The sequence below is a fragment of the Penicillium chermesinum genome (assembly GCF_028974085.1).
Source record: "Penicillium chermesinum strain IBT 19713 chromosome Unknown utg000005l:1.0-4115287.0:1.0-4118363.0, whole genome shotgun sequence".
Lineage (NCBI taxonomy): Eukaryota > Fungi > Ascomycota > Eurotiomycetes > Eurotiales > Aspergillaceae > Penicillium > Penicillium chermesinum.
In genome coordinates, this window is record NW_026695315.1 from 2,666,631 (window position 1) to 2,693,995 (window position 27,365).

The 27,365-nt window shown below is 50.0% G+C and overlaps 6 protein-coding genes across 6 annotated transcripts; 4 read left to right on the forward strand and 2 right to left on the reverse strand.

Moving 5' to 3' along the window:
* Window positions 1-1,090: 1,090 nt before the first annotated feature.
* Window positions 1,091-10,858, reverse strand: N7468_007171 (uncharacterized protein; the record flags this gene model as incomplete). Its single annotated transcript, XM_058476467.1, has 4 exons — window positions 1,091-2,471; window positions 2,543-3,317; window positions 3,379-10,664; window positions 10,716-10,858. 4 exons carry the CDS (start codon window positions 10,856-10,858, stop codon window positions 1,091-1,093), a joined length of 9,585 nt encoding a protein of 3,194 aa, XP_058329357.1.
* Window positions 10,859-11,172: 314 nt separating this feature from the next.
* N7468_007172 (OSTA/TMEM184 family protein) lies at window positions 11,173-13,386 on the forward strand (the record flags this gene model as incomplete). The annotated part of the gene is made up of 6 exons (XM_058476468.1): window positions 11,173-11,288; window positions 11,446-11,499; window positions 11,569-11,656; window positions 11,711-12,751; window positions 12,810-13,174; window positions 13,242-13,386. The coding sequence occupies 6 exons, from the start codon at window positions 11,173-11,175 to the stop codon at window positions 13,384-13,386; spliced, it is 1,809 nt and encodes a 602-aa protein (XP_058329358.1).
* A 1,230-nt stretch (window positions 13,387-14,616) lies between these two features.
* N7468_007173 (uncharacterized protein) lies at window positions 14,617-14,940 on the forward strand (the record flags this gene model as incomplete). Its single annotated transcript, XM_058476469.1, has 1 exon — window positions 14,617-14,940. One exon carries the CDS (start codon window positions 14,617-14,619, stop codon window positions 14,938-14,940), a length of 324 nt encoding a protein of 107 aa, XP_058329359.1.
* A 287-nt stretch (window positions 14,941-15,227) lies between these two features.
* On the forward strand, window positions 15,228-15,752 carry N7468_007174 (uncharacterized protein; the record flags this gene model as incomplete). The annotated part of the gene is made up of 1 exon (XM_058476470.1): window positions 15,228-15,752. One exon carries the CDS (start codon window positions 15,228-15,230, stop codon window positions 15,750-15,752), a length of 525 nt encoding a protein of 174 aa, XP_058329360.1.
* A 2,014-nt stretch (window positions 15,753-17,766) lies between these two features.
* Window positions 17,767-24,270, reverse strand: N7468_007175 (uncharacterized protein; the record flags this gene model as incomplete). The annotated part of the gene is made up of 5 exons (XM_058476471.1): window positions 17,767-21,432; window positions 21,497-21,895; window positions 23,275-23,405; window positions 23,473-23,898; window positions 24,171-24,270. The coding sequence occupies 5 exons, from the start codon at window positions 24,268-24,270 to the stop codon at window positions 17,767-17,769; spliced, it is 4,722 nt and encodes a 1,573-aa protein (XP_058329361.1).
* Window positions 24,271-24,694: 424 nt separating this feature from the next.
* N7468_007176 (uncharacterized protein) lies at window positions 24,695-27,216 on the forward strand (the record flags this gene model as incomplete). Its single annotated transcript, XM_058476472.1, has 2 exons — window positions 24,695-24,890; window positions 24,926-27,216. The coding sequence occupies 2 exons, from the start codon at window positions 24,695-24,697 to the stop codon at window positions 27,214-27,216; spliced, it is 2,487 nt and encodes an 828-aa protein (XP_058329362.1).
* Window positions 27,217-27,365: the final 149 nt, after the last annotated feature.

A 27,365-nucleotide genomic window follows, 5' to 3' on the forward strand; every position in this document is an offset into this window, starting at 1 on the left:
TGAGCTTAAGGACTCAGAAATGACTCAGATCATGCCCTCATCCGTGGTTCTCCGGGTGACTCTACGTGGAAGCTGTCAGAGCCCAACCTCTCGAAAATCACTCACAGCTTATGATAGCAGGAGGATCGGGTTTAGTGGATTTCCAGCAAAGTAAAAGAAAATTGCCTGACGAGCCCTGGCCTATCTTTGTCTGCCAATTCTGTACAGTCCCCGCCCCGCTATTCACCGCCTGCGCGGGGTGGTGGGATGTGGATTAATAATGCCTTTCTGCGGCAGAACTAATTTGGCAATACAGTCCGGCTGTTAGGTTTTATGACTTTTGATACGGTCTCGGTCATATCCCCTACTAGTACGCCATAGAACGCCAGTTGTTCAGATCTGCCCTCGACAAGCAGAAGGTTTCGAGGCTCTATCCGGAGTTTTATTACATAGGACAGGTACGGTGGACAGGGTACGCATTAAGAATACCTATAAACATAATATAAAGCTACTATCAGACGTACCAATATAGGACGTAAAAGTTACCTACATGGGTCCTAGGCAGGTTCAGGTTGCCAATAATACAAAGCTTCTCACTAGTAGCTTAGCGGTGGCTTCTGCGCTGCGTAAGCCATTGCCTGATACCGAGCGCGGGAGACGAGCCGATCAATACCAATAGTCATACTATAACTATATAAAAGCACCACCCTAGCTTCACGGTGCCGCCTCAAGTTCGTCGGCCAGTCATCGACACTAGTACGATTATGTCTTCTATTATTTCTACACAGAGTGCAGCTTCAACTACTAGGACCAATGGAGCTTCAATGACAATGTTTCCGGCGAAGCGCGGAGCTCCGTGGAGTTAACGCGGATATTAGTTAGTGACCATATTGCTAAGCTCGGGATAAAACTCTAGTAAAAATACACAAAATGCAAAGGGGCCAACACAACGCCGTCCTGTGCAGTCCCAAGCTCTCAAGCCTGTACAAAGGAGGCTACACTATGTACTTGTCCACGCAAAAATGCATATACAAGTCGGAAAGAAAAAGAAAAAAGAAAAAGGGAAAAAAAAAAGGGAAAAAGGGAACACGTCCAACTCCAGGGCGGTATCTTAGGTTCCCAGAATCTTTCCATACGCATCCTCAACCTCCTTAGCAATCTCCAGTAGCGTAACAATGATGATCTGGTGCGTGACATTAGGCAACTTATCGCGCTGCAAACCGATCCACTCCAGTGGCGGCGTCGCTTCTCCCATATCCCGCAGCTGTGGCGTCTCGATTACCGGCGGCTCCAGTGCTGTGTAGCTATACTTGGACTGGGGCACGTTGACCACTGCGGTGATCTTTTCCTGCTGATCGGATCCAGCGCCACCGCCTTGAGACCCAGCGCCACAGCCATTACTGATCCCAGGGCCACCCGTAATGCGCACCGCAGAAGGCGGCAACGGCTTACCAAGCCGTGTCGCCAGTGCACGCGAATGCGTCTCCCACATGTCCCGGATGAAACTGATGCGAGAGTAGTTCCAACCGACGTCCACTTTGCCTTCGAACGTGCTGTGGAAAATGTAGTCGATCTGCCGGGTGCCCGGCATTTGCCAGGTTTCCATTCCGGCGACAAGGCGCGGGACTTTGAGAATTGTCCCGCCTCGCGAGCCAGACGCACGCTGCACAAGGTCGTCTATGGAAAGCTCTTCGAGCTGCCCGGAGCTAGGGCGATTGACGCCTGAGAGCGCCACCCGTAGCTGACCGAGAGTCAGGCCTAACGCACTATGGATTTTGTTGGATTCGAGAGAGACACCAAACCGGGCCTCCGCATCGTGCGCGTCTAGCTTGAGGATCTGATTGTCGAAGAAAGAACTGGGGAAGGCCCCGAGGTTGACGTGTTGAATCTTCACCACCACACTTGTCTGGAGTGTCCCTGGGGCTTTTTCGAAGTCCTCTTCCTTCTCGGCACTTTCTTTCGGCTGAGACTCCTTTCGGTCAGAAGGAACGGTGGACTTGCGCCGAAGGTAGCGCTCTATTTCGCGCACTGAAGCTTCGTAGGCGGATTGCTTATCTTGAACAAGGCGCTGCCAAGCCTGGTACAATGCCAAAGCTTGTGATGCAGTGAGTGATGTGCAAAATACGTGGACTTCGTCGCCTTCAAGGATACTGAATAGCCGCTGGCTTTGCTCGCCAGATGGCTCACGCACGTTGTACATCAAAAAGTCGAACATGGCGATATGTGTCACTAAGAATGGCTGGTAGTCGAACGAAACCTTGGCTTGGAGATGATGAAAAGAGATAGAGGCCTGGATGAGCGGCGTATTGCCGGACTCGCGTGCTTCAGGCCATTTGATCGATGTGCGAACTTTGAGGGGTCGTAGCTCGACAACTCCGCTTAAGCGTCCTTTACTTTCAATCCCAATGGAATCAAAATTGATACACATGCTTTGCTCATTGTGCGATGTCTTGTTGGTCGACACCCACAGATTATCGATAGCAAACTGTGCTCTGCCCAAGGTTGATCCCAAATCAAGTTGGATTTCAAGCTTTTCAATCGCGATGGTTGTATTCCAGGGAACGCAGAGGCGGAAGAAACTTGCTGGTAACGCTGAACAATGTATGACTGAGCCTCTGGCTGTTGTGGTTCCGGTGGCCCTGGTTTCAAAGGTGGACTGGATGCGGGTGGTTCGTCATCGGACGGCAGCCAAATTTCCCGGAAAAGTAACGAATCTTGTAGCTGCTTGGCATTGAGCAATACCTTCATGGGGCTTACTCTGAGGATAGCCGAGATACCACTCGTGCGACCCAGATGCTTACTGTTCATTAGAGACAAAACCATCGACCGGACCTCAAAACTAGCCGTGGACTCGTTGGAGTAGACATGTTTGACAGAGGCCTCCAGGCTGTTAAATGCCAGAGACAGAGCAAGGAAGCGGCCTTCATTTGACTGGACAGTATTGACTGTCACGTACACGCTTTCAAATCTAGTTGTAGCCGCTACCCGAGCAATTGGCTGACAGCTCAAAGTAAATTCTTGCTTGGAGAACAGTAGACCGATATTCACTTTGCAACGTCCAAGAATGGAAGTCGGGTCTGGCTCTCCGAACGGCGTCTCTTGCATCAAGAGCTGTGGTTGCAATCGTGCTGCAGCAGAAGGCCGACGGGAGCGGTTATACTGCTGCTCACCCATGATTTCTTTGACAGTGGCAGTCATCTGCTTAACCAAAGGAACTAATGTGGGGTAGAGGACATTGGTGGATGGCTCAACCCGCAACTCCGCATGCAGAGCTGGATCATCGGACCCCTTGTCATCATAATGGATCTTAAAAGCAACGCCGGGCGCACGAAGGGTGGCTGTGGTTGCTGAGTCTCCTTTGAACATACTGGCCATATTTCGCTTCTGAAATGCTACTACCTTGCAGAGTGGCAGTCATCAAAGTCTGGGGGTCATGACCTTGCTTTCCCTGCAGAGAAACAGTAGCACCGGCAAAGTCAACGTCCACGTAGACAGAACAAATTTTCCTGTTACCAAAGAGACTGGGGTCCTTCGTGCTGCTTTCAGGGTCTGGAGAAGACTTCGTGGCCCATGCGATCTTGCCCTCTCGTAAATCCTCGATTGCAGACGCAATAGAGTTTCGAACCATATTTCCGGGAATGATGAACTCAGAAGTCGCACGAATGTCCAACGCTTTACCCGCCGCTTGGAACGCAAGCCGCAGCTCCGTGCCACTGGAATAGTAGGCAACGTTGAAGACTACTTCAGGCATGAGAGCTGAGTTCAACGAGCGCTTCTTCCTGTCTGCGTGAAATGGCACCATTTGGAGCTGCATATCGGCAATCCGAAGTCTAGCTGAATTTTTCTTCTTGTTGGACAGTTCAACTTGCTGAATCGAGAATACCAAATCTTCCGGCTGACGGTTAGAACCACTTGACAATGGAGATGCCATGTTCCAAGCGACTTGAATGGCCCGGAACTCAAGCGAGTACATCGCGTTCAGGAATGTCTCTGCTGTGGCGTTGTCTTCGCTCTCGATCTGGATCTTAGGCATTTCTGGGCCGGGGTGCTCAATGTGGTTGCGATGCCGCAGCCTGCGCAGCCGTTTTACCTCGTGGGACAGGTCCAAGTTCTTGATACGCTCTTGCGTATAGATCGCAATGTCCACGACTAACGCAGCCGTCTCAGCAAACAGCTCAATGTCAAATTTATCACTTGTCAGATGATAAGCGCGTATCACCTCACCATTCTCGCGGGCTGAAGACGTTCCTTGAAGCTTGACACCAAGGGAGAAGCCGCCGTAAGACTTCCTTCGGCCATCCTCCTGCCGCATCAATTCACATTTTATCTGCGAAGCATCGATGCTGAATTCCGGATAATCCATGGGGTATCCACCATCTCCTTTATTTTCAAGACGCATCTGCATCATTCCCAAGCTGAACAACATCTCTGCGGCATGGTGCTTTTTGCTAGCACTGGGCGCGATGGCATGAATCTCGAAGCCGACCATGGTCAGCCGAGACTTGTACAGAATCACTGAATCTTCCGAAACAGGTTTCTCCTTTGGCTGTACCTTAGGTAATGAAACCACGTCGCTTAGGTGGGATTTGAGGACATCCAGATTTTGTTTGAGGTCCGACAGAAGATGCGAGACATCAGGCCCAGTCAAAACACTTAGTAGACTGCGCACCGCACTAGCTTCGAGACGAATTGTCTCGACAGTCATGTCAACCTCCAGCTGTTTGTGGATCCCTGAGAGACTAGCAAGAATGCGACCATTCGTAGGAGGCAATTCCATAATTGAGAGAGCGCGAGATTTGTTTCCTTCGCCGGAAATGAATTTGTGCAAATTTTTCTTCACGTCAAAATCAACCTCGATTTGTGAGTTCGCAGCAGGCATAACTGACATTCGCGCAACATCACCCGAGACCACATACGTCAAAGATGGCAATAGACCAAAGGACAGGCGATAATCATCCAGAAACATTGCCACATTCACGCTATTGTGAGAAGACTTGATTGAAGCCGGCAGCTTCTCTGTCTCCTGTGCCGCAACCTCTGTCTCGGAACGTTTGACGTTGTTAATGAGCTGTTGAATAAACCTAACTTCATCATCTATAACACGATCCATGGTATGAGCCAGGCTCACAGGGTCCTCTTTCATGTCATAACGAAGTTTTCTGCAGGACCCTGCCATTCTCCAGTCTTGTTGCGATTGAATTTCATCTTCTTGGGAAACCAGCGAGAGGTACAAGTATGGATTGGCAATCTTCGTGAACATCAGGACCCTTGATTGGCCAGAAAGTGCCAATGATCCTGCCTCAGCACTAAAAAGCAGGGCCAGCTCTTGCATTTTTGCATTTTTGCCACCAGCAGACTGATTGACAATGGAGCCACGCAGACCCCTAGAGCTCAAAGCTATCTGGAGATTGATGCAATCAAGGGTGATAGAGCCGAAATCCGAGCCGAAAGTTATGTGTATTTCACTTGGCTCGCGACCCTCCGGTGGAGGTGCTGGTTGGGCATTGGTGGATTTGAGCGTGACATTTGACATCACCTTCATTATGCCCTCGACCAAATCGGCAATTTCCCACCGGAGACGTAAATCAGCAGAGGAACAGAATGCCTGAAGCATGATGAGCCTCTTAAGCTTCATCTTATCGTTCTCCAGGACCGTGTTGTTTGGCCTGACTGCGAAGGCCGTGTAGACGTCTTCAACAATGAAATCGCTCTCCCTTGGGCCAGGGTCAAGTGAGAATCGGAGCGTTTTGATGTTGCAAGAGAATGCCACTGAAGACTGGGATGTCTTCCGTTGGGGAGGGCTTGGCCAAATTCTGCGCATTACATAGCTCTTTTCAACATGAGCCAAGTCCCATGCACGCCATTGATCAAATCCAGTAAGGACTATTGACTGAGCATTAGAAGGAAGAGAAAGACAGTCGCCCGCACATGTACTTTCCAGTTCGTGTCTGTGATGCACTGGGAGGCATTTGTAAATATTTCGGATACGTGAAATGATCTTCCATGAGTCATGCTGGCGCAGGTGTTTCGAAATCAATCGCAAGACATATGAGATGCGTGTTAGGAAAATTGGATCTGGAATCTGGGCGGCGTACTTTGTCGTAAAGTAGACAAGAAACCGTAGCCTCCGCTTGCTCACAGCAGATACTTGCTGGAAAGAAGATGCAACAGAGTCAAACATCGTTGTCGCGCGTCGCACAAGGAACGCTAATCGTTCAACCGACTTGGCGGATGTAACGGTATCAAATGTCCGCATCTGCAGATGGGAGCGAACATTGGGTACAGTAGCCAGCCAAAAATTCACATCACCCAGGTCCCAGGTGAATGTGGCCTTCTCCTGGAACGCATCCGTCCGACTGCCCTGAACAGATACCGAAAGGTGGTCTGCCGCAGCATGGACTGTAATCCCTTGCTTGATACCCTCCAGAAGATCACCTTTTTGTCTCTGGAGTCTCCTTTGAAACTCAGTTCGAAGACGGTGGACCTCGATTCTATATTCATCCTGAAACTCAACATGCTTGCTATTGGGGGAATCAGAAATATCAACAAGCCTTAGTTGGATGGTTGGAATTCGAAGGGCGACGGCAGTCGCAATCTTCGCTTGTTGACTCATGGATTTTTCGTAGCCAACAATGTCAGATATGACATCTTTTTGCAGGGAGTCAATGATTTGAACCGGATGTTTCGGTTCCAACCCATCAAGCAAGGATGCCAAACAGAGCAAGAACCTCGGTGTACAAAAGCCTTTAATGCCCTGTGGGACGTCTAGAGCAAAATTTGTATGTGCTGTCTGGTCATCTTCAAAGCTCAGGAACATAGACCTTCGATTTCTGTTGGGCTCATCCTCTTGACGAGGATTGTGGCTGCTCTCCGAAGACTGGATCTCAGAGGTATCAAGACACAACTTATAATAAGAGAATTGCGGCGGACTCCAAGGGTTTGCATCTCTAATTGCCGCAGCGGAGTAAGGGGCCGATTTGAAATTGAAATAGCCCAAGCTCTCGCTATCTCTACCGCGCCCTGGTTGGAAAGTAGTCCAGCTAGCATCGCGGTCAGGTGGTGGTGGGCGTTCTTGAGGCTCGGAAATTGATCGGGAGATAGGAGGAACGCGGAAAGCACGAGACCCGGCGCTCTTCATGCTGGAAGTTTCGGAGGGTATACGAAAGCCACTTGGCCTTCCAGCAGGCTGGGTATCTGGAAAGCCTCTGTATGATGGCGAACGCACAGACCTGGTCTTCAGATTTATGGGTTCAGGCATTGAGGGAATAGCCATAGTCGGAGGCACCAAATCAGCATCGTGGGGAATAGACGCAATTGGATCAAATTCTTCTTCCCAATCAAATAGCAGCCATTGCGCTCGATGGGTTCTTCGGTCGTGTTTTCTGATATGCTCCTGCTGCAAGCGTCGACTTTCTGCGATATCATGCCTACGCAAAGCCATCTTGAAACCAACTGTCATCTTGATAATGCCGAGAGGGCTAACTATCTTCTCAGGTGAACAAAGCGCCTTCGCCGCCATTTGTCGATCCACAGCCGCAATGGTCAAATCTGGGAGTAGCAAGCTCACGCGCTTTGAAAATTGGAAGCTTTCCCAGTCATTGAAATTGGCATTCAAAGGCTGTGAACTCAATATAAGCGCAACATCTTCGAGTAGGACTGCGAGATGAATCGAATTAACCCTAGCCCTCACGAAGGTCACATCGTGGAGGACTGGTGGAGAGAGTGGGTGCAGTGTGTTTTCTTCATTGTCGAAAGAAAAATCAAAGCTTTTGGCACCGGCGGCTAAACATGCAAGGAACTCTGTAGAGCATTCGCCCAAAACTCTTCCAACATCAAAATCCCAGTTGCAGATATAGGTTGGCTCGTCAGGAGGCAATCCAAAGACGCGGTGGCCGTAAACGGAAACGCCATCGATGAATAACTGAGTTTCGGAAACAGACGAGGAGCCATCTGACTGAGTTGACTGCAAATCCAGTTTAATGGGGCCGAGAGACAACTGCATATCCATGTAATAGTTTGTGAATCGGAGATCAATATCCAGCGATGCGGCAGAGAGCCTAGAACATGTCAAGTGATCATAGATTGTTTCAGGAAGAAGCGCACACGCACTGTCAACGGCGACATGAACCAACACATCCATGTCATTGGACTTGCGATTTGGATTGATCCCTGAAGGATTTTTTGGCGACTCCTCCGCGTGCACCAGTCCCTGATATTCTTCCAATGTCTTGAAATGCATCTCCTCACCAAAATAATTCTCCCTAACGGTCATGAAGCTCTTGATTAAAAACCCATAGAGAAAAAGTCGAGGAGATGCGCCGTCTATCTTGAGAAGTAGAGTGTCCGTGAGATCCGGGGATGTTGAGAGGAAATAATCGTATGATCCATCAATCACAAGTCCATCTAAAGTAGCAAGCGACTTGTCTGGTAAAAATGTATGAAAGGTATCCCAAACAGGCGTGAGGAAGTCCACCCCACCATCCTGAAGGTTAACTTTGAACTTGACGGTATTTTGGTCTGGTTGATACTTGTCCAAACAGATCGTCACGTTTGACGCGAGTTGCTTGCTTTTAATGACAATAAATCGGTTATCCTCTAGATCCGATGGGTTGCTGATGATGTTCCGGTCGTTGACATTCACAAAGAGCTGGATGTTAGAGAAAGTGAGGTCAAGGGTGTAGATAAAAGGTACGAAAGTGTAATAGTCAGATGGAGGACCAGAACCCCAGTCACTCACGAGGTCTGTGATCAAGAAAATATGGTCTCGCAGAAGAAAGAGTTCCATATCATGACATTCAACGTGGAACTTCCATGAACGTAGATGATTCCAGGTTAATGGATTGGACAGGTCGCATGTCACCAGTTGGCGTGGGCAATTCCACAGGACTCCATGGTTAACGCTCGATGTCATTTTCGAATCTCGCAAGTCAAGAGTCAACTCATTCCGGAACCCGTTATTTGACGCTGTCATGTCCATGGTATAGTTGATAGTGGAATCAGCAGCCACGCGAAGCGTTAGCCACCCAAAGGGACGAATATCAGAGCCAAGATGCCCCTTATCGCCTTCTTTAGGACGAGATTTTCCATTGGGAGCTTGTTTTGTTTTTGGCTTCCCGCGAATGGCATCTGCACGACCTTTCCATTGCCAGTCTTTGGAGGGTTCTCGGGTCGGTATACGGAGGAACAGCTCCTTACCGATTTCAACTCGCAGCTTGAACTTTGTACTTTGGCGAAGTCCGCCAGGTGATAGGGGCTCCGCAGGTTCTGAGCTGCGATAAAAGTTTGGGAAGAAAATATTTTGCAGACCTACTCGCTCTCTATCGGCCCAAGGTCCGTAATTCAACATTCCGCCGTCAACTTTGAGATCAACTCCGTATGCTGGGGGTGGGGTATGGTTTATATCACCATCAGCTTCCTGAGAAATAAGATGTTCCGGTTCGACACGGCCTGGGGAATCCCAAAAATAGGTCACTTCTAGGGATTCGCTGTCAAGAATGGTTGAAAACCTTGCATATTCGACTGAGCTCCACATCTCGTGGTCGTTGCCTTGATCTTCGTCCAAGTAGCGCGAAAGACCGGTCCAATGGACACTTTCCGGAAACTCTGCCTGGCTTCGAGGCATGCTTTCACTCTGCTTACTGCTGATGTAGAACGACTCGACCGAGGTCTGGAAGTAAGGAATCAGATCACGTAGGCTATGCCACATTTTACGTCGTCGGACCCGGGGATTGAAGGAACTCTCTCTTTTTTGGTCAGACTCCGACAACTCCTCCTTTGCAGTGCTCAATAAATTTGCAATTGCCAACTGGTTCTGCTTAAAGTCGGGATTAGGGCGCAATTGAACGACCGGGTGGTTGATCTTAAAGGAGAAGAGCTGTCGATAGATGTCGAACGGGCCTGCACTTGCTGCTGCGATTGTCCCACTTGCAGCGCTAAAAGTTGTCGTCATCACAGAATGAGTGTTTTCATTTCCCATCACAATGGCGCCTTTCGAGCATTCGATTTTGAGCGGTAACAGCTCCAGGATACTCGAAGCTGCTGGGGCAAGTTCGGATTCGCGAACTTCGGTATCCCGGTAATTGAAATCAGGATTTTTAGAACTCCTGTCTGATCTATTGTCGAGACTCGTTTTAGCACCAGACGCAGAGGCCGCCTCGTACATATTCCCAGCCTGCTCTTTAGACTTGGACGGATCATCTTGCCCAAAAATAGATCCGTCTTCTCCCCCAGAATCTTTTTTATAGCCGAATCCAGCGAGGATGCTGTCATAGGCAGGCGTTCGATTGTAGATAAACCATTCAAGGCCATAGACTTTGACGGAAATCCGACACGGAAGTTCAATCGTCTTGCTCACTCCGCCTTGTTCTCGTTCTCCAAAACTGTCGCTCTTGGTCCGGGACTCCTCTCCAGAACGTTCCTTGGTTTTGCTCCAATTACGAGAAAGGTCGGTGCGCTGCACCTTGCGCTTCCAGTATCTCCAAGTTATGAACCCGCCATGAATAAAGATTGTCTCGTTCGCGCCATGATATCGGATGCCCTTGAAAAATATTCGGCCACCAAGCAATGATATCTGGAGTGCATTTATGTCGACATAAACGCGATAGTAGTGCCAGGTGTATGCGCGAATTCCGTAGGATAAGAGTGTCGCGAACAACCGGTTGAAGTAAAGGAGGAAGAATAGGACCCTAATCTTTATCAGCACTAGGTTTATTTTTTAAGAAACCAGACTTCCTTACAGGATGATACAAACGATAAGCTCCAGGAGGAAAAACCTATAATCTTTAGCAATGGGCCCCTTAAGAAGCATTTGAAGCTCGACAAACCAATTAAAGCTTGGGTCCGGCGTCAGGTATGACGCCGTCAAGCTTGTGCTGGCCATGTCTCCGCGAAGCCTTCAGCCGGCATAATCATTGCCCGTGCAATGATCGGACTGGTGATCCACAAGCCAACTTCAAGCGAAGGCTCATATCCAAGTGCTGTTCAGAACGTGTGAGGTGGAAGTCGCGAAATGCGGGAGGGCGGTGTCACGCGAAAGCGATCGTCATCTGGATTCCGCCTCCTGGACCTCTTTCAGCTTGGCTTCCTCCACCACACTCCTTACATCCCAGGAAAATAATGCGACCATAAGGGGTGACTCGGCATGACTCACTACCTCTGAAGCTTTGCGGAAAGTCTCCGCGACCTATGCCCATCATGCAGTCTGCTGCACCGAAGACCTCCCCCGGCGGGGGCACAGGCTCCAGCTTAGCTCGAGCGATCATTATCGTCGCCGGTGTATCAGCTCTGGTGGCATCGCTATTATCTTTCATGTGAGTTGGTGGTCCTCAGACAGCCTCGCATGGCTAGTGGTCTTTCCTGGCTTAAGCTAATGCCTCTTATTCGAATGCAGCTCCATATGGTTCCAATCGTACGAGTGTCCCATACGACCAGATGTCACCCCCCAGCAGCTAATCCGGATACATACAGAAAGAACTATCGAAAGCCATTACTGCAAAGATATGTCGTGCGCATACTTCTGATGTGAGTAGAAGCTGGAGACTTCAGTTGAAAAAGCAACAGCCGCAGCGGACTGGGCTGATAAGAGACTAGGGTGCCTATCTTCGCCGCAGCGTCATGGACGAGTACAATCTCTCTCACGGCAGCGCAATTTCTCGACCCTATCCGTGATATATATGAGGTTTGTCATGTCCATTATATGCCGCAAGAACCCTTGCTGACTGGTGGCATTCAGGCATTTACTATCTACACCTTCTTCCAGCTTCTTATCAACTTCCTTGGTGGCGAAAGAGCGGTGATCATCATGGCTCATGGACGCCCACCTGTGTCTCATGCCTGGCCACTTAGCCATTGCCTACCGAAGATTGATATCTCCGACCCACACACTTTTCTTGCTGTCAAACGGGGTATTCTGCAATATGTTGTGCTGAAACCTATCCTGGCAATTACATCCATTGTGATGAAAGCCACAGACACATATCACGAAGGTTATCTCGATCTCGGGTCAGGCTACCTGTGGTCTAGCATTGTATACAATGCTAGCGTCACTCTCAGCCTCTATTCGCTGGCGATGTTCTGGGTGTGCCTGCATGACGATCTTCTCCCATTCCGCCCCGTTCCCAAATTTCTCTGTGTAAAACTGATTATCTTTGCGTCGTATTGGCAAGGATTCTTCCTGTCAATCCTTCAATGGCTGGGTGCTTTTGGGAACGGTGTTGGCGGATATACCCCTAACAACCTTGCTGCAGCAATTCAAGACACATTGCTCTGTTTCGAAATGCCTTTCTTTGCTGTTGCACATTGGTATGCGTTCTCGTGGCATGACTATGCGGACCCTACCGTTTCTGCGGCGCGTCTCCCTGTGAAACATGCACTGCGCGATGCATTTGGAGCTCGAGACCTGATAGAGGATGCTAAGATGACCCTCCGGGGAGACAATTACGACTACCGGCTGTTCGACTCGGGCGACAACATCATCGCTCATGCAGAATCTGGTTCCCGCGTTAAAAGAGTCATGGAGGGCATGCGTTACGAGCGTGGAGGAAAAGCCAAGTATTGGATTCCAAAGCCTGGCGAAAACGCGAAGCCGGGTGAAGCAGATAGCCGTACCCCACTGCTTGCTGGCCGCGACTCTAGTGGCCGCAGAGGCAGCGATCGCGGCAGTCGCACTCCCACGGACCGATATCAGACTAATGGAGAAATTGAAACAACGCTAGACGACGAGGATGAGAGACTCTTCACGAATGCGCGGGCCCTGGAGTTTGGGGACTGGAACGTAAGTCTAGATGAAACAATTCCGGTGTAGGTCTACTTTGATACTGACAGCGGAGTAGTACCCGGTCATCACAGCCAACGAAATCCCGCGAGATCAGCGGCTTCCCGTTACCAGGAGCTACCAAGCTTCCAACGCGGCCCCTCCTGGTGGGAAGGTGAAAAAGTCCCGCACGCACCGAAAAGGGAGAGCATCGGGCAGCGACAGCGGGCGGAATCAGAAGGCCAGCACCAACAAATCGTCTACATTGGCCGATGAGCCTGGTACCTTGCAGCGCCACGCAAGCTCCACGAGTTCCCACAAGTCCCACCGAAGCCAGCTGGTCGATCTTGTTGTGGAGGACCAAGGCAGGGAGGAACAAGCACGCCTCCAAACGCAGCGAGAAGTGGGCTCCGATGCAACTGAGGCTGACCTCCGGCGCTTTTCGTAAGTTTGTCATTGATGATTGGCTGACACGCAATATTGGCCTAACCATGTTTCTTCTTCATCTTAGGAGACCAAGCGGACAACCAATCGAAGAGGAGGAGCCCGAGCCTCCGACCAGGGAAGACCCAGCCGAGGCGCCCCGTGAAGATGGACCTGCCACTCGATGGACCTACGGTGCCCTGGAGGAGGATGAAAATGTGTGGGGCCGGTAACAAGTTCTTACATTAGCGCCTAATCTTTCTTCTACCAACCCGTTTCTTTTTTGGGATTCGAACCTCAGGAGTCCATTCCAGACCCTGCAAGTCATTGGCTCCTGCTAGGAAATTGATCTCTCTGCGCAGTCGGGCTATAAAAATCTAGAAATGAAACGGACGATGAAACGAGCCATTGGATCCTTTCGTTTTAATGAGCTTGCTTCAAAACCCTCCCTGTCACGGGTTCGGCGTAGCAGCGGTCGATCCAACTACGAAGATGGATGATCAAATGGGGTTTGCTGGATCTTCAGGCAAGGAAATTCCATTTCATGGCTTTGAAAGACTCAACTCCCCGACGACATTGAACTGAGCTCTCTGTGGGCCCTTTTGGGCACATCCGGTCGCGATTTACTTCGATTTTGCCGGATTTTGCCCTACGCGCCGAAAGGTGTGACACCCCACCGCGAGGGAGAGCCAAAACTCATGATAAGCAAAGATGTGACATCTCCCCTCGAGTCGGCAAATCAGGACTCGTAGTCGACTCCGCAGGGCCGATCCCCACCAAACAGCGGACGTGCTGAGCTGCCGCCAGCAGGATAATTCACCACATCGGGAATAGTCTCAAGCACGAGCGGCACCCGGTCTTACCCATCGTGCCTGGAACAACTCACTGCCCATGCAGCGCACGGGCGCATAGGAAAGCAGCCTTAAGTCCACTAGGAGAGGGGGCTCTCGTACGACTTTTTGGTGTTAACTCTTCTTTGTCTTGACCGTATCCTTCTTTTTCTTTGTGCTCCCATTCCTCATATCCTCCCTTCAGGAAAGGCGATGGATTAATATTGCTGCGCTGGTCGCTATGACGGCTTTCGAGCAAGCGGAGTCGCTATTGAACGGTTGGGTCCGGCCGTGCTGGTCATGTCTATTCCCTGAAGAAAAAGACGTCCACCGGGTGGACGAGCAGCAGGAGAAAAAAGGTATGCGTGAGACGCTGTGTATTCTTTTCATGATCTTGACCAGCAGCTAATCGATCTGAATGCGGCGACAGGTGTTGAACGGGAAATGCAAGTATGCCAAACTCAGCCGCATCTTGTCCCTCCCATGAAACTCACAGTTTATGATGATCTTCCAAGTCCCGGTTTTCATCATGAACGTTCAAATTCCCTCTCAAATTGGCTCGAAGAAGGTCGCAGTCTGGCCTCGCGGGCATCCCATCGAGCAAGCATGAGTATCTCCCGAAGGAGAAACACCATGACGCCGGTCAAGATAGGAGCTCCTACGGATTTCCAAAGGGTGCAATCATACCAGGCTATGCCTCCAATACCTACCCAACTTTCTTTCGAGCCTTTAGAGCTCAGCATTCATCGTGACGGGAAGAGGTTATCGGATCTGCCTGAGTTTGATTCATTCCAGGTGGATGAAGGCTCTCCTCAACGCCAGACCCTGGCGGTCCCTCCAAGAGCTCTATCAGCAATCGACCTCCGTTCCCGAAGGTGCTACTCGACTGCGTCGAGCTTTTACTATCTCTCGCAAACCAGTGGGTTCTGGCAACCGGACATCGATTGCACATCTTGAGTCGGTGATCCAACCGCCACAACCTGCCCGCGTAGCCAGCGGTCTTATTCCACATTTCTCTCTTCTCCATCCAATTGAGATCGATCTGTCCGGGACAGACGCGTACGAGCCCATACCGCCAGTGCCTCCAGTGCCATCCTTCTCACACCAGCGAACCGATTCAAATGAAAGCGAACTCACACTTAGTGCGGTCGAGGCAGTTCGAACGAGTGCTATCATGGACCTAGAGATCCTACCCAAGGAAGTGAAAGTGCCTGAAACCCCTGTCAAACAGAGAGCATCGGAAGATGTTCCCTTGGAATCACGTTCCGAATATTCTCCCCCTTTCTAAGGATTCTCCATCAACAGCTAGCTCACGTACTTTCCCATCTCGAATCTCATCATTGCGCCGCCCTTCCAACCCAGCGGAAAACCGTAAAACGATAGCCTCGGTCCCTCTTCCGGACCGTGTATCCAAATGGTTCTTCCAAGAGAAGGGCTATCCTCCTCCACCAGTCTCCCTCGCGGGTGAAAATGGGTTTGAATGGGAACGAACTCGCACTCTCAGCGGTACTACGGTCGGATCTACTGTTACCACGATCACCGGTGGTGCTGAACACCGACATACCAATGCTTCAGTCTCCAGTACCTTCACCAATCCTTTTGCGCCTGGGGTGTCGATGCACAGTCCATCAATCAGCATCGACAAAAGTATCGAATCCGGTGCTTACCGCCCGGCAGTCTATGAAAATCGACCTAAGAGTCATGCTCTCTCGTCACACCCAGTTGACCAATCTCGACTCAATGAATCGACCATCGGCTTGGCTTTCTAGGTCACACGGCCCTTCGGGCACCAGGATCTTATCTGTTTCTTCGCTTGTCGAAGAAGTTCCTTCGGGCGGAGTGCTGTTATTCTTCCCGTTTGTCGCGCATCTTTGGTTTCTATCGCAATACCCCCTGGGCTTCTGGTTTGCATTTGGTATTTCATGTGCTACATGAAGAGGTAATGGTTGGATATATATCTCGCAATGGTTGAATTACCTGTAATTACGTCAGCTACTTAATTGAAACCTTCGAAATATTCTGCTATCGCAAAGAATCAAGATCGTTCTACAGCATGTGTAGAAGAGTCATAGATGGTATCATATTTGAGCTCCTCGCATATACGCCATTCTGTCAGACATGCTCCTTTCTACGCTTCTGGTCTGTGTCGCCTATTCGAATACTAGTATGGAAAGCCTCCAACGCACGCTGTATTTCCCCTTATTCTGATCCAGTTTCTCAAATATATCCAAAGGGTTTTAGTTTCCAGCACTGGGCCATTCCCGGCTCGTAGACGCTCTATAAATGGCTTCAAGGATGCGTAGATCTCCCTTCCATCAGGTATAACCTCAATGGTTCCTGACATGGTGACAAATCGGCCGCGGGGGTGACACCACTTAGCTACACGGCCTCGAAAGACTGAGGAACATCCAATTCAAGATGATTAGACGAATTACTATTTGGGCAGTTGGCTTCCTGCTCATCAACCATGCAATACGTGAGCATTCCCTGGCACGCAAAAATCACCTCTTCCTGCGCAGCAGAGCCCATCAGGTGCTGTTTTTAATCTCGATGAAGCCTGTATCGGGGGAGACTGAGTCCAAAATAGGTTGTACGAGAAGACCCTTCAATACCCTCGACTAGGGTTATGCTATATCATTCTCAAAGCACTTGTGCCACGAGCCGCTAGCCACACGGCAGACTGGAACTGCATTCAGTCCTACCGGAACGCCCCTTTATAATAGTAGTAGTAGTAGTAGTAGGAAACTTTGAAGTTCACTTTGGTGGAGGAGAAAGAGTTTGTATATATGAAAGCATACGGAAAAGATTAAAGGCAGATCGAGTCAACAGAGAACCCAATCTTTGTATATGGCCTTCAATATGACCGAACTACTCGCTCCGCGTGACGCCTTCTTACGCACTTATGCGTTTGTTTTGAGATGCAATCAATGCAGATAATAATTTTGATGGGATGGATATGTGAGGAATTATGAAAATTTCCAGTATTATTTTGACAAAGACATGGGGAGAAAAAAACAAAGTCAAATCTTGCTCCGAATGGGGGAATCGAACCCCCCGGCTATCGTGTGAGAGACGATGAGGTTAGCCACTACCCCAATTCGGACGACTTATCCACCAGACTATCCGATGGATTGATGGAATACTGTACCAACTTTGTAATCATACCCCAAAATCCATGTCCGCTGGAGCATCAACCCGCTTGCTTGTCCAAATCATCTCTAACCCCCGGCCATTGCCACTGAACATTCTTGGAGATACCGCTGGCACTGGAATAATTTCAAATTTGCTTCTTTCTGAGACCCGAGAGCTGAAAGCCTATCTCATTGTATGCGAAGATCTTCGTTTCTATTTCTCCGGTTTATACATCGTGGTGGGTGCATGATATATCTACATGGTATCGGGCTCAATGTTTCTATTTGACAGAATGAATTTGAAACTTCACCTTCGAGTCCTAAGCCTACACTAGCAGTCATGGCAGAATACAAATTGAGTACCATTAGCCACACCAGAATTTGGATACACTGACGCTAGGTGAGTAGTATAAGTACGAATCACATTGGCAACTGGCAAATGCATCATATTCTAAGTAGCCGGGGCTCCCATGATCATGACAGAATACCAGTAACTTGATGCGACAGGCAGAACCTGAGATAGTGAGATAGCAAGACTCGTATGTAGGCAGGTGATATGTGCAGTCAGGGTATCTAGTTAAAAGGGTGAAAAGATGCACACGAAATGCGAGAAAGCAACCGATACTGTACAAAAGCGGGCCCCATAGGACTATCAGTCGGAGGATAAAATCTCCAAGGTATCTGGACCAGCGCCACCCATCGACCCAGTCTTGCGATGGTTCTGCATGCCCAGAATCTGCCATGCCCGTCCCATCATGCCATGGCCCAGTCCTTGAGGAAATTCAACGGAACCCTTATGAGCATGCTTTGGCATACGGTCACGTAGAGCGCGCTCGCGTTTTGCAGCAGCCAAGCGGTCCTGCTCACGCTCGTATTCTACAATGTCATCACGCCATTCTTTCCAGTGCTCGAGATTCTCGCGTTGTTGGAGGACCTGGTAGCGGAGGCGAGACTTGGCGGGGCGCCAGGCTGTGCGGTTGACAGTGGCATCCTCAGATTCGTCCGAGGCCGCAAAGGTGGATCTCAAGTCTGTAATTCGAGATTCCTTCGTAAGTTTCAATAGATGAGTGAAGACATCACGGCTTTCCAAGGCAGTGCGTCGCATCTTCTCTTGCTCTGTGGTTGGGTTGGTTTGGGTGAGAGGTGCATCCAGCCAAGCATGCATATTGGTGGATCGTTGGACAGAATATGGGTTGAGAAGATTGGAGCGACGGTTCTCTTCGCGGAGGAAGCGGACGGCAGACTGAAGGCTGGCGACTTCTGCACGGAGGGACTCATTCTCTTGCACTGCGGCTAGCGAGGCTTCGTTGTCGATGACAACTCCCTCGCCAGCGCCTGCGGTGCCAGATGCTCGTTTCAGCCTTTCCAGACGAGTCTTGTAGTCATCGCGCTCGTTTTCCGCAGTCTGGAGCTCCTTCTTCTGTTCATCAACCGTTTTCTGAAGCTCGGCACTTGCAGTTCGGAGCTCCTCAATCCTAACCTCCAGATCCTTGACCATAGAAGCCTTCTTGCTGGCTTCTTTCATCCGAGACTCCAGAAGTTCAATCTTGATACCTTGTTCTTCAAGGGTGTTATCTTTGACGCCGAGAGCAGTAGAAACCTCGTGGATCTCATTCTTAAGACGTCGTATTTCCTCATCTGCGTCGGGTGAGATTGTCTTGTTAGACTTGAGCTCACTTGACCGCGCAATCCAGGGATGAGCTCCTCTTTCAAACTCCGTCGTCTGAGAAAGATCATTGGATATAGCGTCTAATTCCTCCAGCAGAGTACCAAGGTCTCGCAACTTATTGGAGAGCAGTGAGACTGGGTCATTTGCCTCAGTTGCCGATTCAGAGTCTTGCGCGAAAGCAGCAGCAGCTCGCGACATACTGTCAAATACATCCTCCAGAATAGCAGGCTCCTCACGCCCCTCCTCACTGGTCAGGCTAAGAACAGCTTCGCCGAGCTTCCGAGTAAGATCCGACAAGTCCCGAGTAAAAGACTCAGCGTTCTTGAAGGGCTCAGCAGCTCTGTCGGAAAGCGCAAGAGATCGAGAACGTAGATCCTCAACTGCCCGATAAATCTTACCCATGGCTACCTTGAAGCCCCGCGCCTGAGAAACGAAAGCATCCAATTTCTCAAAAGAGAGAGCATTTTCTTCACTATCCTCTCCAGGGGCGGATAACTTAGCGTCGACGAGCGACTTCAAACGTGCAACCGCTGTTGCCGCATGATCAAGATACGACTGAGACAAGGCAGCTTTCATGCAAAGCGCATCGGCGAATGTCTCTGGAGTTTCGGGGAGTAATGTCTCCGCAAGGTGGGCTAACAGAGCAATGGACCTCTGCAGCTCCACATCGAACTTCTTCATATTGACTTCATTTTTTTTGAAGTTTTCGATCCAGAAATTGAGCATACGCTCTACTGGCTCCATCTCGACGAGGGCAATCTTCACATTGCTGAATTGGTCGACCGAGCAAGCGTTAATGAAGTTGACGAAGCGATCACAAACAGCAGAAATCCATAGAAGATGTTCAAGAGCCTCCAAGGAGCTGAAGATCTCTTCATGGCTTGTAATGGAGGACTGCTCAGAGATTCGTTCGCGGATAATGTTGTTCACCACAGTGGCCTTGAAGGTTACACGTTTAAAGCGAAGAAGGGCCAGCACGGAGTTCCGCTCGCTATCGTAGTATTCGGGGAGGTAAAGCTTGACAATAGCAAGATGTTGAGTAGCTTCTTCGGACTCCATGCGGTTGAGCTCGACATCGATAGATTTTGTCTGAGCCTTGGATACAGATGCTTGGAGTTTCATGTTTAGATCAATCATAGCTCGAGACCGAGTCGTGAGGTCGGTGGCTTCAGCCTCCGAAATTTGCTGAGATGCACGCATGTCTTCCAAATCAGACTGCAGGTTGGTAACGAGCTCCCGAAAACGAGACAACGTGTACTCCAGGTCCTCAATCACTTCATCTTGCTGTGCGATCTTGCGTGTCTGTTCACTGAAAACACCATCTCGATAGTCAATCTCTTCCTGGAGTTGCTTTTCAGTTTCAATGTGCGTATATTCTAGCTCATCACTGATTTCTTTCAGTGCCTCCAGGTCCTCAATGGCCGCTTTGAGTTCGTTGATTTCCTCCTGGTAGCGCATGTTCTTGTCCGCAAGTTCTTCAATCATTTCCTCCGCACCCAGTGCAGTTTCTAGTTGTTGCTTGAGGTCGTCCACGTTGGTCTCCGCCACGAGAAGTTTTTCCTTTGTGGCTTCAAATTCAGATTTCACCGCAGAGTATTCTTCGAGATCGTCTTCTAGCTCTTTGATCTGATCTTTTAGCTCAGCCTCCTGCTGCTGTGTCATATCACGAAGGCGGATCAAGGCTTCACGAAGACGCTCGTTAGTTTTTTCCATTTGCAGCCACCCGTAACTTGATCGATCTTCAGGAGTTGTATCTTGATCAAATGCCGCATTCTCCTCACGGAGCACATCCACTTCGAGCTCGAGCTCTTCCATCTTAGATCGAAGTGCTTCGCAATCATGCTTCAAAGCCTCGGCTGTCTCCTCTGCCATTTCTCGGTCGAGAGTTGCCATTTCCATGAGGGACTCATGTTCGGCCTGCACACGCTCCAGTTGCTCGAGATGGGCTTCTGTATCCTTGAGTTTCCTGCGTAATTCAGTGATCTCCAACTGCTGTGGCTGGTATTTTGCCTGCAGCTTTTGGATTATGGACTCGAATTTATCACGCTCTGTTTGCAGTTGTTCAAGGACCTTGAGTTTATCACGATCTTCTGCACGCTTCTTCTCGATAATGCGTAGTTTCGCCTGAAGCTCCTCCAGTTCCCGATTGTTGGCATTATTCTGGGCTTGGCGCTGTGCTGCTGTGCTGACCCCTGTCCGTGAAGCTGCCGTACGAGTAGCGGCCATTGACGTTCTAGCAGGTTTGGCTGGAGGTGCAGAAGTAGCCTCTTCGTCCTCTGGGCTATCTTCCTCTGCGTCTCCTGAATCTGCATCTGTGTGCCCCTCTGATGGACCGCTTGCTCCTGTGTCTCCGCTATCTAATGCTCTCGCGGTGTCGTTTTGCCGCACAGAGAGCCGTTTCGGGGCAGCCACCGGTGCACCAGCTGCTTGGGATCCAGGTCGAGATATTTTTGCAGCCGGTCCAGATACAGAAGGGCGTGAAGTCCGAGATGCAGCTGTCGAAGTGCCAGATCCACCTACTGAAGATCGGGTCGAGGGAGCAGGCCGTGGGCGCGTCGAACCAACCGTAGAGGTGCGAGGGCCACCAACCGAGGGGCGCGCAGGAGCCGCCGTTGACGATAGTTGTTTCGTGGGGGATTTTGTCGGGGACTAATGATTGACGAAAAAAATCAGTATAACTTGAAGAAGCGTATCTGAGATTGCGAGGCCATACCCTGAGAGAAGATCTGGGCGCCGTCCTTGGAGCTGGTGTTGGAGTCGCTGAATTAATGCTTTGTCGTTTGGCTACACTCGGAGCCACAGTCCCAGGTTTCCTTGAGCCAGCGGAGATCGACTGTCTCCCAGGGACTGGGTTAGAACCGGGTCTGGCGGTTTGTTTACTCTCCCGCGCAGGCTGTTGCAGAACAGAGGCCACGGCTGTTGGTCGAACAAACATACCATGGCCTGCCTCACAGGTGAAGTAGCGCTCGCCTTGAACAGCGCCGTCATTCTTGCCTGTAGCATCTTTCAATTCAACACCGATCCAGTCACCAACGGCGAAATGAGTGGTGCCAATGAAACGAATTGTCCCTTGTCGCCCATCAGTTAGTGTGATCACTGATCCAGGCGATATCTCTAGGCCGGCCATCGTAGGTGTCGAGCATCAAACCCCACGATGTGATGGAGTTGGCGACGTGATTGGGGGTAGAAGACAACAGACGCCTCGGAGATGGAAGCACTAAGGAGTCCAACGCGTGGGCGCCGATCATTTATGGCCTGAGGCGCCAAAGGCAACAACTCTCGGACGCACCGAAGAGTTCCTAAGACACTCAATCCGATCAGAGTAAAGGTTGATCTTAGGAAAGAACATATCATTCAGATCCACCGCCGACAAATTTCAAGCTAAGTAAATCCTCACATAGAAAGGGGGTAATCCCCCTTCCGCGGGTCCAAGAATGAGACCAAGCTCTCAGACTACAATTCTTATACGGGGCAATGCATTTCGAAATCAGCATTTTCTAGAAGCGTCTTGACGGCAACGCAGCTGATTACACCGTTGTCCGTCTTGCGCTCAGAAATCCATGCGGAAGAAGCAAGCTTACGTTCTGGCAGGCTGGACTTCTCCAAACCATTCCAACAAGCCTCCGTCATACGGTCAGAGTCTTCTATATTAGCAAGGAAAACATCGACCTCGACGACTTTTCCAGTTCAGATCCAGGAGACTAAGGTATAGCTTTCGAAGTTTTAATGCATCGATGCTGGAAGAATATTGCCAGGAATGGTGAGCACGCTAGTAATAAAAACCACCAAATAAAATGTTTGGATGGTGCTAGTACTCCCAGCGCAATCCTGAATGGTTCCACTGAGAAGGTCGCCGCCTATGTCCTTGGGGAATTACCCCGAGCAGAGAACCAGACCATTCGCAACAACCACTTGATTGTAGGAAGGTCAACGGGGAGGAGCCCTGCTGATATTAGCAGCCTGACGAACGATAGACATATCAAAAGAAAGTATATCGCAGCTTATACCCGGACGATTGAGAGATTAGCTTGACTGTGACGAACAAGAAATCTACCAATTAATGGAATCAGTCCTCTGAAAATCTCTGGGTATTTGGGGGTTTCAATTGATTTCTTATGCAGAGGCATTAAGGTCGCATATAAGAGTTCGCACCAGCACACTCAGTTGAGTAATCCAAGTGGGCCAATTGGAAGGAAAAAAGAGACAGATGAGCATCAAGGATTTCTAACAGTCTACGGAGTGTGATCCGTCATATGCTCATATATGAGGTTCTAATTTTGTTTCACTAATAGACCAAGCATTCCACTGACTTAAAAAGCCCTCAAACAAATGGCGAATGCGTATCGTATTCTTCGTTTCATATATACAGGATTCTAAATTACAATGGGATTAGTCCCCAAAGTCTATTAAGAAAAAATAAACCGTTGAAGAGATCTTATATCTCGCGTCTCAGATAGAGCTCGGTTCTTTGAAAAGATGAGGGAAGTGCACAGGAAGCTCCTCTAGACTTGAGATCAAATATCGAGAGGCTGGGACTCTTGGAATAGGTTGTCCTTTCTCTACCAAGTGCACGGTGCACCAACCTCGGGCCTGAGCATGTGTACAATTGAGATGTGAATCATCTGTGAGATACAAGATATCAGAGGAAGTCCAGAAAGGGGGAACGTGGCGTATGGAGACGGAACGTACCGACAAAGTAGCACTGGTCAGTACTCGGTGCACCGGCCTCCTTCTCGGCCTTGGCATACATGGCCTGGCTTGGTTTGCAAACCAGCGGCAACTGACCGTAGTCGCAGTAAGTGATACCTTCAAAGATACCTTCAAGACCCAGGAGTCTGATGACCCTATTTCCATGGGTGATGTAGGCGTTTGTGAGCAGCCATGGCTTCACCTTTGAAGTATCCAGGCGTTCAAGTAGCTTTCGTAGTTTTGGGTCTGGTTTCAAGATGTTGTCGAGGGGTAGGGCATCATCCACTTCTCGGTTGAACTCGAGGGGATCAATCTTATGGTGTCGGGTCAGGCCTTCAATGGCAAGACCGTATTCCTTGTAGTACTTCTGGTGGAGCATATGTGCGTCTTCGGATGTAAGATTGAGGTGTTTAACAAAGAATTTGTCTAGAAAACGGCAATCTGATTAGCCCCAGCATATTACAAAGGAAAAAGAAAGTCCACATACTGATCAGTATTCCCATCTCATCATGGACGTTACATGCTGCATGTCAGTGTCAGTCCTTCGCTTGTTTGTCATCGAAGAAGCCCTGCTGGGAATCGTTTGTTGCGGATACAACTCAGTCGCACCTTTCGAATATAGCTGTGCACTCTCTGTTAGCCTTTTGTTCTTGTTCCTGGATACAGGAGCCGGTCTCCGGCCTTCTGTATGCCTGTACGTACACAGTTGTCAATGTCGAAGAAGAACACTGGGCGTGAGTCATTGGTACTGTTGGCACCATTGACACCGTTAGTACCATTGGGGCTGGTAGACGCCATTGCAGAGTATCTGAAGGTACGAGGTGTACAGATGAAATAGCTCCGAGGAATACGAGCGGTTGAATGAAAGAGGGTTCGAGCAGCACACGAGAAGAAAGCGCGATGCATGGGAGGGAAGAGCTTCAATTCGCAATACACGACCTGCGGGTGGCGGAGGTGATTGGGCCTCGCCCCTTTCACGCGTTGCCTAACAGGGTTAGCGCGCATGGACCTCCGGTTGGCGAAACATCGTCGCTTTTTTCTCGAGTTAACCCTTTAAACATCTCTGAGATCGGGAGCGTGAAAAAGTCTAACTGCCTCGCACTCCAAGCTTAGGTCTCATATACCTTAGGTACTGTGACTGGGGTGACATGAGGATCTTGTCATTGCCAACTTAAATTCCCTTTCCCAGTGCAAAGCTCTGCTTATCCCTTCGTGTGGGATCATGGCCACAGCCCATGGGAGCACAACTCATATTTCAGCAGGACTGATGGCACACTCAGCACCCAGATCACCCAACGAGGTGCAGGAGTATGAAAGGATTCTCAAAATTCGTGATGAGATATTATCTGGAATACATCCGCGCCTCAAGGTGCCTGAGCACGTTTTGCGGAAGCCGGGGACGCGACTTGGCCAAAACGGTACATCAAGTCCCTCCTCTGCAAGATTCAAACAGAAAGCTGTAGCGGACACCCCCCCTCGAGACCCCTTCAGTCCCCCATAACTCTCGGACTACTGGCAATCCATCCTTCCCTTCTTCATATGCCCCCCCCTACTATCCGTACCGCAGCCAAACCTGCCTCGGAAATAAATCCTATTCTCTTGACAAAGTCTGATGATCTAGTCCGGGCTGAACTTGGATTACAGCGACAGAGGATGGAGAGATCGATTCGAGAGCAACTCGAACTGCAGAAACGAGAACTAAAGCAAAAACCGTTGGCTCAAGACACTAAGCCTGATTTTGATGTCTCGGAGGTCTTGCATAAGGGCCTGGAGATCGTGAAACCTGTTTCGTTGTCCGATCCCACCGAGATAACAGAGCAGAACGACTCATTTGATGACAATTCCTACTACTCCAGTAAAGCCCCAGACTCGCCGCCTAATGTTGATCAGCCCTCACCGTCCCCTGTCAGCCCCGCTGCTGCGCCAGCCCCGGCGTCAGCCCCGAACGCGGCTTTGATGGAGATTTACAATGAAGTGGAGCAGATGAAGAAATCAAGTTTGTCGGAAAAAGAAATATTTGCGGCAATGTACCGTCGAATGATGGAGTTGGGTATGCGACCGGAAGCTGTGGACCAACCAGAATCAGAACAGAGCAAGCACACTGATCACGTTGCTGACTGTGGCTTGCCTGAAGCTCAGAAGCGCTCAAATCCTAGCCAAGGCGAGGACTCTCACCATCAAGATGTGCAGCAGCAGATCGAAGCCCCGGAAGAACCGGAGTACTCTCCACCCATGTCGTTAGCACCCCCGATCGACATCCGAGAACAACGGAGTGCAACAAACGCTTCAAGTAAAATCCGCCATAGTACCCGCGCCCAAGACGCCTACGAGCCAGCTTCCCCGAGGAACGTCAGAGTTGTCCGAAATCATATCACCTCTCCCGTTGCACCCCGGCCCTCTCGCGTTTCTCCTTTGGCAATGCCTCAAGTCCCCGTGGTTCATCCAGCAGAGCAGACAGTATTTGGATCCGAAAGATCTCAACCAGATCCGGAATCTATTCGACCCAACCCTAGCGCGCCGGCAGGTGAGCTAATGCCTCGAAAGCGGAGAAGGGTACAAGAGAGAGGTCAGGATTCTCAGACAAGTTCATACCAAAAGCAACTTGATGAATCCTCGACGGCCTACATCAAACCGGAGCCAGTTTCCCCTCCACCGTTCACTGATGACCCCCCTGTTCCTGTTCACGGCCAACACCCAGCCCGGCCGGTCTACATTGACGTTGAATCTCCACGGTACACCCCCGTTCTCGAAAGGCCCGAAATCTCAGGTCGCGCCCCGGTGTACGAGGTAGAGCCATATCATGAGGCCGTTGCCGTCCACGGGCCGCCACGAACCATCTCTCGGGTAAGCAGCAGGCGTCCACTTCGTTCCGACCCAGACCTCCGACGAGTTGCTAGCTTGCAATATGCTCGACAGGCAGATTATCCGCAATATGTGGATGCTGACCCCCGGGACATTCAACCTGCTTCCTATGCATACGTGGAGAGAAGAGCCCCAGAACAGCCTAGATACTATGAGCACGTTCAACCCGTACACGCACCTGGCTCTCATTACGTCGCCTACGATGATTATCAACGTCCTGTGTACCGTGATCCTTACTACGAAGAAGCTCCACCACAAGCACAGGTTGCATCTGCTCCTCAGCGTCGATTTGTTATTGACGAACATGGCAATGAATATGAAATGATCCCGTCTCGACGATCGCAGCCTATGGCCCCACCTCCGCGTCCAATCTCCCGAGCCCCACAGCCTAAAGGTGAAAGCTATGATGATCGGGCTTCTCACCGTGCACCCAGTATTCGCGCTTCATCAGTTATTCAAGATCCGTACGGAGATCGCCGATACATTCAAGAGATGCCACCACCTGATCCGGCCTACCGTCGACGTGTGGTCTCGGACTATGCTCGACCAGTAGCTAGCGAAAGACGAGCCTATGTGCCCATGGAAGTTCCCGAATCCTACTCCCGCGGTGGCAGTATGCAAGTCCCAGAGTATCTTCATCATCGGCCGGCGTATGTTGATGAGTATGGCCAACCTCAAGAACGAATGATCCGCACAGCCAGTGTTCGGCCCGCGTCAGTACGATACGAAGAACCACGTGAACCTGTTCAGCATGTGGGGAATGTACATCCCAGCGGGCCCAGTCGCGACGTTGGCGCCTACATGGAAGAAAATACTTCGGGAAACTACGCTGAGCTGCCTTACAAATATGACGCCAAGTACCCTCGGGAACGACCATACTAAGCCTGGAGATGCAAGCCTTTTAGTTAAGGAAGAAACGGAACCTATTTAGGAGACCGCTCAGAACTACTGATACATTACATTTCACATTTACCACGGTTTCTCTGCCTTTCCGGCGCGCCCCACGAAAATCATCTTCGCTTTGGGTTTCA